A 10958-nucleotide genomic window follows, 5' to 3' on the forward strand; every position below is an offset into this window, starting at 1 on the left:
ATATATATATATATATATATATATATATATATATATATATATATATAGTTTACGGTACTTAAGGAACTATGAGACAGACGTTCCAGTTTAAACATGAGAAGTGTTTGTTGTGTATTTGTGTCAGTCATGGCAGAAAGACAAGTGGCTCCATGAGGGATCATTAGACCAGCTGTAAAACAGTCTCATGTTTCAGTGTTTAAACTCCACCGATCCCCTGATGTAACAATGCTCACCCCAGATGAAAACCTTGAGGGTTTTGTTATATGAAGAAGGCGCACATGAGCTGTTAACTTGTCCGGGGAGGGATTATTTTGCTGCAACTTCAGTGATATTTGCAATGAGGTGTAACACAATGTGCTGCCCTTGTTGGTCAGAGTCAGAGCCTGCTGTGATTGAGTTGCACCCTCTGGGAGTCCTTAGATCACCCAGAGAGGCCCTTTGATCTGATCGTTACCTCTCATGGCCTCTGGCTCCACGTAGACTGTCAAGACTCTGAAAGCTGCGAGTGCTGGAGAGTCTGGTGGCTTTGACATCTTGTACACATTCAAAATGTCGGGTTTAAGCAGCAACATGCGACGTAAACTCTAAAATGTATTAGAGCCTAACGATCTATGAGGGAATGCATGTTGTCCCCCACCTTATATGCCAGAGTTTTGGATTGAGATCACCATATGTTGAGAAATGAAAGAGTTGTAGTCATTTTGTCAAACTTTATATTCATTCAACCTTTATTTATACAGGTTAGTCTTGTTGAGTCATGAGGACTCATTCTCAAGACAGATCTGTTTTAGACAAACATATAAAAGTACAGACAACAATAAACAACAATAAAATGCATTTAAAATAAAAAGTTGAGCTATAAAACAATAAAATCAAGGTGCCTTCTAAAACAAAGTAAAATACTAAAAACAAGAACATATTTGCTTTGATTTTTTTTTTTATTGACCTTAAATCCCTTAAATAAATCAAAGTGGACAGCTTCAGTTCTTTTTACAAGTTGTTCCAGGTTACAGGAGCAGAGTAAGACAAGGCCTTTTTGCCAAGTTCAGTCTGCACCGAGGGGACGCTGCAGGTAACTAATCCCTGAGAGTGCAGAGTGTGTGGCATATGGGAGGAGAAATAAGAAAGTAGAAGACCAAGGAGTGATTCATAGATGAAGATGAACCAGTGTGAGAGCCTACGTGTAGACAATGATGACCAACTGACCAAGGAGTACAGGGTGCAGTGATGGGTACGGTAGTTACAACCAGTTATGAATCTTAGTGCGCCATGGTAGACAGCATCCAACATCTGCATGGAGCTGGCAGGGGCATTCATGTAAATAATGTCACCGTAATCAAAAGAAAGCTGCAGATACAGGGTGTTTTCTGGCATTTTAAGCAAGATCTATATCTAAAAAAGAAACCCAGTTTCAATTTCAGTTTCTTTAACAAGTTTTCAATATGTGGCTTAAAAGGGAGATGTGCAACAATTAACATTCCCAAGTATTTTTAAGAGTCCACAACTCTCAATAGGAACACCATGCATGGATTAGATACAAGGAAGAACTGCAGGTAACAACTTTCTATTTGAAAACAACATCCCTTTGGTTTTGTCATCATTTAGCAGCAGTTTGAGGTTGAACAAGTCAAACTGAATGATGTCAAATGCAGATTGAAGAAGCTGGAAAACCTTGACAACTGTGTTAGCTCGACAATAAACAACTGTATCGTCGGCATAGAGACGTAAGGAGGCATCAGGAATGTTTTTACCTACATTACTTATATACATTGTAAAGAGAGTGGGTCCTAAAACTGAGCCTTGTGCCACACCATAGTTGACAGAAAATAGCTCAAAGAAGTACCATTGTGTTGAACACAGTGCCTTCGACCTGAGAGATAATTAGAAACCCATCCGACAGTTCATGTATATGTAACGTTATGTGTGATATTGCAGATTTCATGATGGCATGATACTGCAGGCACACCAACTTTTAATTTATTATCTGTAAAACTGACAGAGGTACGGGTCATTTTCATGTTGGCTAATGTTGATTAGCTGTGGTGGCCATCTTGAATTAAACTGACTCCAAAATACCGTTATAGATTTAAATCCAACATTTACTTTCTTGGGCTTTTTGGGGCAGCTGTGGCTGAGTGGTTAGAGCAGGTGTCCTCCAATGGGACAGTTGGGGGTTCAATTCTACCAACAGTCACATGCCCAAGTGTCCCTGGGCAAGACACTGAACCCCCCATTGCCTCCAATGTGTGTCCCATCGGTGTATGAATGTGATCACTGATTATTCTTTGTACAGATCTAGCAGAGTAAACGAGGGCACAGATTGTAAAGAGCTTTGAGTATCTTGATAAGATAGAAAGGTGCTATACAAGTACAGTCCATTTACCACTTACTATTTCTGAGTTGCAACAAAATCTGTCCAATCTGTGGAGATACTGTGTTTTGCTATCAGACAAACAAAGTCAACTTCAAATAGGTAATGGCAACATTTTTAATCAATTGTAGATCTACACCTGGAAGATTTTTAAATGTCCGTCTTGTGTTTATCAAGGTATTTAGTAACAGACACAGAGATACAGGCAAAAACATGATCACTCCCCTCCGTTTATCCGTGGCTCGTGATAATAATAAAGTCTTGACGTTCTCTTATTTGATGTTTGCACTTTGAGAGGGACTTGTACAGTTCTGTTTGAGCATGTTAAAATGCAGGGAAACTCTTATTTTGAGAAATTCAAGGCAATTAAAATTAATTACCTGAATGAATCTGTAATGGTTGCTGGCATCGTCTTGCCCATTTCATGCAGCGATTATTCCCTGTTTTGACACACCTGCATGTGCCTGCCGCTGTGGCCCAGTGGCAACATGGCAGTTTTGTCTGTTACCGGGCTGTTGTTGCAACATCAGCAGAAAAGCACGAGTTAACGATGGATCGCTGGGCAGGTGTCTTCGTGCAGCTCTATCTGCACGAGGGGGGTTTCTCTAACTAAACAGACACGTTTTTGTGTTTCGTCTGCTGGATCAACAGATGCGTTCGTGCTAACAAGTGGGGGATCTTTGAAAAGTCAGTGTGCATCGCTGTGCTGGCGTGCCTCCCCCTCCTGGTGGAACAAAAGAGAAAAATAACAGAAACTGTTTAAATAAACTTCATTAGGCGAATGTGAATCCCGGGGCAGCACTTACAGGATATCTTTGTGCTGTCACCACATCAGCTATTGTTAAACGTTGTGAAAACACAAAACGCCGCTCGAATTATTGCCCTAAACATACAAAACTGGCGAGATGTGGTTTCGAGCACAAAAGCTGTGATTATGTTTACCCGTTTTTTTTTTTTGTTTTTTTTGTATTTTCTATGGGAAGCCAACTATTTCTGCAGAATTCGCTTCGTTTTATTCATTGATATATCAAAACATGCATCTCATTCACGAGTTTTGTAACTTTTATACATTTGAAAATATGTAACTTACAACAAGTAACATACGAGTACCGTACTTGCCGCCGTAAACATCGCACCACCGCAGGAGTTGCATCAGTCCAAATATGTCTAATAAAGTGGAAAAAAACATAAATATGTCACTTCGCCGTATACGTCGCATCTATTACGCATCACCGCTGGCAACCCAGAAATGTGGACCGGTGTTGTGCCAAAAATCGACTGGCTACCAAATGGCAGCCACGGGAGCGTGCACGGGAGGACTTTAACAAGAATTTAACAAGATTAACACATAAAAACAATTATTTGCTTGAAATTACAGTAAAGGTGAGTCTCAGTCTAACTTTTACTCAATAAATTCACTTTGACGGTCAAACCAGCCGCATTTCAAAAGCCAATTCGCGGGAGTGTGCAGAGGGAGGACTCACAGTGCATTTCATCGAAATTTAACAAGATAACCACCTAAAAACAATTGTTTGATTGCTTGACATTATAGTAAAGGTGTCTCAGTTGAACTTTTCCTTAATAAATGCACTTTAATGGTCACATCAGCTGCATTTCGCCTGGGCGGTACGATGAAATGCAGCTAATTTGACATTTGCTCCAGGATTTCCAGAGCAAGACGAAGGTGCCTCGGTATGGCAAGCCAAGTGTCTCATTAATAGCCACTTTTACCTATTAATGAGACAGTTGGCTTGCCACATTAGTTGAGCACCCTCTAGTGGCTGAAAATGGTAGTGTTCAATATTTTCTATGTCAGAATGAATGAAATTGTCAGATCTCAGCCAAAAATTAGGTTAGAAATAAAAAAAACAAATATGTTGGTTTGCTGTATACGTCACAGGCATGCTAATTTATGCAAAAACTGACTTATACATAAAAAATTACGGTATACAACTCTATAAGAAGATGTAGATCATTTTAACAAAGTTTTTGTAAGTTGGTTTCAGTCGTAACAAGACTGGAGTCTTTTAAAATAAACCCTGACAAGTTGTTACAAAATATGCAATGCACGTAGATGACCCGGAACATTGATAAACGTCTGAAACCTTGAGCTCAGGAAACAGTGAATCTCTTTAAAAACCTTCTTTATAACCGTGTGGTTCCACCGTCCTGTCCTGGCACAGGTTTCTCATCACGTGGACCTGCTGTGCCAGGGCTGCAAGACACTTGCAACTGAAATGTACATGACCGTCCGAATTTTATTGCAGGATATTTGCCAGACATTTGTGCAACGTGTATGTGAGGCCCTGTGCATACACGGTGCAAATGTGTGAAAATAAATAAATTAATTAATGAGAGGAAACTGTAAACAATGTTAAATTAAAATAATGTGTTATTGTTTAAGAAATGAAGTGTACATTTCTTTGATTGTGGCGCGTCGTTAGTCCTGATACCGGCCCGTCATAGTGGTCTGAATGTTTAAGAAGCGTTCACTCATCCATTTCTCTTCCGTATGTTTTTCAGCATCTTTCTCGTTCCACAATTGTTGTGCTATTTCAACAAATCATAAATTAAAACATTCAGCTCGTTCAGGAAAATCCTGCTATGATTTTTGGTATTGTTGCAACTTTAGCTTTTTGAAATATTTAGCCTTTTCTGCTACTTTTTTCCTCATAGAAATTAATTTAGCTCATTTTTTACACTTCATTTGAACACTTTCTTCAGCTACTTTCAGCTGTTTTGTGCTCGTTTCAGGATCTTTATGCTAACTGCAACAAATTTTTTTTGCTTCTAACTTCTTTCTGCTCCTTTCAGCTTATTTCTGCAAGTTTCAGCTTTTTCTGCTATTTCAGCTACTATTTAGCTGATTGTATGCTAATTTTAGCATTTTCAGCTAATTACACTTTTGTTCCACTCATTTAAACTTTTATTCAGCCTAATTCAGCAAAAATGTGCTCTCTCCACTTCTTTCTGGTAATTTAAGCTTCTTTCTGCCTTTTAGCTACTTTCAGCTGGTTTTATGCTAATTTCAGCTTTTTTCAGATAATTTCCACTTTTTGTTTTCATTTCTGCTTCTTTCAGCCTAATTAGGCAAACGTGCTGTTTCTGCTTTATTCTGCTAATTCAAGCTTGTTCTATCTTTTCAGCTACCTTTTTAGCATATTTTAGCTAATTTCAGCCGTTTTCAGTTAAAATCAAGTTTTCATGGTATTTTCTGCTATTTTCAGCTTAATTAAATTATTTATGCGAATTTCAACTTATGTTCCTTTCAGCTTATTTCTGCTAGTATCAGTTATTTCAGCTACTATTTAGCTGTTTTATGCTAATAATAGCTTTTTCAGCTATTTTCTACATTTTTTAGCTCATTTAAACTTTTATGTTCTTTCTGCTTTCTCCTGCTGATTTACGCTTGTTCTAAATTTTCATCTATATTTCAGCATGTTTTTTTTCTTTAGCTAATTTCAGCTGTTTTTTAGCTGTTCTTCAGCAATAAGCATTCACACTGCATTTTCGCAGGAAATGCAATTTTTCTAGTTTAATTAACTTTTATTGGACCTGTTTTTTTACTTTTATCAGGATGTTGTTGTTTTTTTTATAAAGAAAAAATCTGAAACGTGAGTACCAGTATGCAGATATGAACCTCAGGGGATGTCGAGGCCACAGTTCAGAGGTGGTTTTAAATACTTGTGGTTCTTTTGTTATGACAGTGCGGCACCAAAGGGTTCTGGTGCCACATTAAAGGACCTCCCTCTAGAAGTGGATGTTTGCAGGATCAGGTAGTTTAAATATTTCCGGTCGTTTCTCTCCAGTGGTTCTGTCTGTAACATCCTAACGGCTCAAACAGCACAAAACGTTATGGTTTGGTTAAAACTGAAGACACAGCAGAGGACTGACCTTATTCAATCAACACGAAGCCCAGTTCTTCATTCCCTTTGAGGCAAAGCAGGATCCAACTCCTATCTGCCATTTTTAAATACATTTTTAATGAAAACAATGTATTTGTTGACGAGTCTGAGTATAAATTTAGGAAGAGTGATTTATCATTTGGCCGCTCGATGTGATGTGAGAGTGCCTAAAAACACATCTGTGTGATATTTGTCCACCTGCAGTCAGGTCATCCAGGATCCACGCTAACAGCAGCCCAGATGTTTGGTTACATGCCGTAGAGCTGCACATTAATAAAAAAGGCTTCTGCGACTTCGACACTCGGTTATGAGTAAAGTGAGCGGAGCTTTGATGTTTTTACTGTGAATTTCTAACAACTGTATTTAAAAAAAATGTGAATACCGTATTGTGCATCTCACCTAATGACGCCCCCCCCCCCCCCTCCCTCTCTGTGATCCAGGTCCCTGGCCCTGGGGCAGCAGTACTCGTCTCTGGGCTCCCAACCCATCCTGTGCGGCTCCATCCCGGGCCTGGTGCCCAAGCAGCTTAGGTTCTGTCGCAACTACATTGAGATTATGCCCAGTGTTGCCGAGGGCGTCAAACTGGGGATCCAGGAATGCCAGCACCAGTTCAGGGGCCGCAGATGGAACTGTACCACCATCAAGGACAACCTGGCCATCTTTGGACCAGTGCTAGATAAAGGTAGTGTGCCGTACTAGACTTGTGACTCCAGTTTATGCAGATTCCAAGTAGAAAAACAGGAATCGTTCTTACCCGTACTTGTAATTTGATTTTTGGAGATAATTTTAGGACCTTCACTTGGGAATGCGGTGGCTCAGTGGTCACTGTCATGGCCTTGTAATCTCGAGGCCACTGGTTCGAGCCCAGGTTTCATCACGAAGAGCATTTGCTGTAAAGCGTTTGCCAAATTTTTCACAAGTTAGCTCGATGTGGCGACTTCTGCAGATCAGAGCAGCCAAAAAAAAACCAAAAAAAACTAAACGTGAGGACCCAACATGTTGGATTTTACCTGGATTATTGAGCACGGACTTTGTTAAAGGTGAGGACCTTCACTTGGACTTTCAGGGCCCACAGAGGAGTCTCACCCCCTGCTTTGGGAACCACTGTGTTCTGACTCCATTTGTTCAGACTCTTGATACTTCGCTGTTGCAGAAGACACAGTGAATGCTGTAAACAAATGTCAGTATCTTACCTGTTGTAGATAGCTCTTTGAATAATCTCAATTTAGAGTTTAAATCTGATCCGACTGACGGGTTGATGGCTAGTCCAGATGGGTTTGCCGTCATCTTAAAACATTCAAAGCAGTTCAGTCAATTTCACATTAAATGGTCATTTGCAAATATTGTTATTTGTAAGCACAGACCGCGGCGGCAGCAGACTGTAGCACTTCTGCTGCAGGCTGAGGCACTTCCTGTAAGGACTACGATATTTTTCCTGGAATAATTGTGTAAGCAAAACTGTCGGACGCTTTAAAACATCTGTGTTTCTCTTTAATGCAGTATTTTCTGAAGCTGGTAGGAAATGTTTGACTTGTTTTATTCACAACTTTCATCCATCTTTACCTTCAGTGTGGCGCTTTCCTTCAGGATCGGCGCCACTTTCAGCTTCCTCAACTGTGTTTAAACCGACCGACGTAAAGCAGGACTCAGGTGGCCCCGCAGTCCCCGATTAGAAAGGTGGGGGTCTCTGCATAGTGACCGAACCTGCTAATTGGAACTGAATTAGCTCGTGTGTCAGAGGGGAATGAACCCGAGCAGAAACGGGCAGCAGGAGCATCCAAACTCCCCCAGTCCATAAAAAAAAGGAGGGGAGAGAGGAGGCCAAAGGAGATTACAGGCGACAGAAAAGGGCCGGGGGGCTCCGCTCATCCCCTACTGTGCATGAAGACCGGTCCACTCCTCACAGTCCAGCTCCCACGGACACCCCATTCACACGCCCTTTTGACTCTGTCATGAAAACAGACTGAAAGGGGATCTCTCCCAGTTCAGCCGTGGGGACGAGGAGGCATTAGAAGGAGAGTGGATCACTTTAGGAGTGATGAATGGAAAAGATGGCGAAGGGAAGAACGCCGACTGACGACCAGCTCGTCGCCACCTTCTGCTGAACGGTGGCGGATGCCTGGAGGCGTCAATGGTGGTGTATGGGATTTTAGAGGGGATGCCAGCTCTGGGCAGAGCGGGGTGTGAGGGGCGGGGGGTGCTACTGGCTGGGCTCTTTGTGTCGATAATACTGTGTGACACAAGGGAAACAAAGGCGGATTGATGGGCCCAGCAGGTAGCAGGAGCAGCTCCGGCCTCGGTTAACAGCCAGGGACCCAAAACTCGAGAGTCCGACTGGAGCCCTGTTACAGATTTCCTAATTCTGATTGTAAAAGCATTACACGTTCACACGTCTTTGGACGCCGAACCAGCTGTAGTTTCCATGCTGGGTCACTAGCTGTCACTGGGGTCATTGAATTTCAGCAACACTTTCATGGCTGCAGACATTTTGTTCTTGAGCATAATAACTGTTACATCCAAAAGGGCAAATACGTGAAGGAAATAAAGTGTGCGCTGATCGGGGAGACGATGTATCAGAGGTGATTCTAGAATCTGACCTTTAGGGGTGCTTATCCCCCAGTGCTGACAATGACTCTTGGCTTGAACAATGCGGTGGCTATCGGCATCAGAAGTGTTTGTAATGTCGGGGGGGGGGGGGGGGGGTTGAGATGGGACACTGGTGTGGGGTCTGGGGATTCTCCCCCAGAAAATTTTGAATAAAGTAGATGACACGTCCTGCATTCTGGTGCATTTCAGCAGGTTGTTTAACATCTACATTTACTTACATAAGCAAACACTTGATTCAGTATCTATTTAGTAACCTGACCAACAGCTCTCCTTGTGTGAATAGAGCAGGCTTCACTTTTCATTAACCTTTATTTATACAGGTTAATCCCATTGAGCCTCGGGGACTAATTTATAAGAGAGACCTGATTCTAACAAAAAGTTAGAGAGCTTCTCTCACACATCCTAACACCACCCCCACCACCCCACCCAGAGTCGACAGCCGACAATTGTAAACGCACAATACAGATGCGCTAGCTAAGATTCTACAGACATAGCGCTCCGCTTCTCTCACCCAGCCTAACCCCTGCCCCCAGCTCCTACAACTTGGGACAAATGAAGGTTGCTGATTGGTCAGTTGCTAACAATCCTACAGGACTGATTGACAGGTGGCGTCGAGGATCCGACTTGTGCAACAACAACAACAACAAAATGATTTTCCTGTCCCGTTTAAGTGTCATCATTTATTCCAGATTTGTTCAATATTTTTGGTGAATCTAAGGTTTGAAGACTGAGTTTCATTACAAAAGTCTAACGATGATTTCTTATTTTTTTACGGGGTGCTGAGTTAAAATTTAGGGGTGCTTGAGCACCCCCAAAAAGATGCTAAAATCGCAGCTGCGATGTAGCGCGTATGTGTTTTGTGTCAAAAGCTCTGATAAATTGAAAGGAGCGAGCAGAACCAACAGCCCTCTGGTGATTTGTTGATACCACGTGCGCAGAATAACTAGACTGACTGCAACGTTCTCCTCACGCCTGTGTGGGTTTTCTCCAGGAACTTCAGTTTCCTGCCACAGCCTGAAACAACCCTGTTAGAGTAATCAGAGCGGTCTGGTTGTACGGCCCTGAGATGGACTGGTTCCCTCCACTCACCTGCTGGAGGCCACTGGACACCGTGACCTCAGACAGGAAGAAGCAGGAATAGAAAACGTTTGAATTTTGAGGTTTTCTTGGACTTTTTGTTTGGTTTTCTTTCCTAAAACTTGGTGCTTTCATGCAGATTTGTTTCTGTTGAGAAAGAACCCCGACCAGTGTGCAGACCCAGCGTTTCATCGAACCTTTACATAAACTTTGCTCGCTTGAGGGTGAGAGAACGTGTCCAACATCCAGCTGAGCAGGAGGGAACTTCTGTGGCCTGTAAAGTGTTCTGATTGGGTTCTGAGAGTTTCTGGCAGTGGAACCGTGGAGGAATTTCTCCCTTTAGATGCTGCTGTGGTCTGAGAAATGCGAGTTTGGTATTTTTTATTTAGTCTGATTATATTCCATCGAAAATAACACAAAATAAGATCAGGCCACTCAAAACTTCAGGACATATGTGTGTGTGTGTGCGTGCGTGCGTGCGTGCGTGTGTGATGAGCGAGCCACTGTAAGCGTGCTGTGATTTTGAAACAATGGTGTCTGATTACAGAATAAGCTGTTGCCTTCAAAGGAGGTGTAACACCATCCCTGAGATGGAGAAAGAAACAGACCGACGCTGCAGGATTCCACCGGAGGGCTTCGAGGCCTGAGCAGGGACAGGGTGGGGTGGGGTGGGGTGGACAACATTCTTGAAACAGTATCCAGATGCAGAGCAGCACACCTCGGAGATGACAGGTCACCGAGATCCCACTGAGCGTTAGACTCACCTGACACCACAACGGGCCGACTCTACTGCAAGGGTTGTTCCTCAGTTAATCATACAATAAACAACGTAAACATACTGCAAAATAAATAAATAAATCCGGGGCGGGGGGGCAGGACCATGCTGCTAAAAGAACCTGACTGCTAGCAGAGCCACTCTGCTAACAGGACCATGCTGCTAACAGGACCATGCTATTAACGGCACCACGCTGCTAGCAGAACCATGCTGCTAACAGGAC

At 42.4% G+C, this 10958-nt stretch overlaps 1 protein-coding gene across 1 annotated transcript in view; it reads left to right on the top strand.

Annotated features, from left to right (window-relative positions):
* The window catches only part of wnt3 (wingless-type MMTV integration site family, member 3), a 32189-nt gene that overhangs the window by 14841 nt on the left and 6390 nt on the right, over positions 1 to 10958 (top strand). Inside the window, exon 2 of the mRNA XM_037691242.1 lies at positions 6717 to 6958. Coding sequence (XP_037547170.1) covers positions 6717 to 6958 — 242 coding nt within the window. The remainder of the gene's footprint in view (positions 1 to 6716; positions 6959 to 10958) is intronic.

This window comes from Nematolebias whitei, chromosome 17 (assembly GCF_014905685.2).
Source record: "Nematolebias whitei isolate Nwh7 chromosome 17, NemWhi1, whole genome shotgun sequence".
NCBI lineage: Eukaryota > Metazoa > Chordata > Actinopteri > Cyprinodontiformes > Rivulidae > Nematolebias > Nematolebias whitei.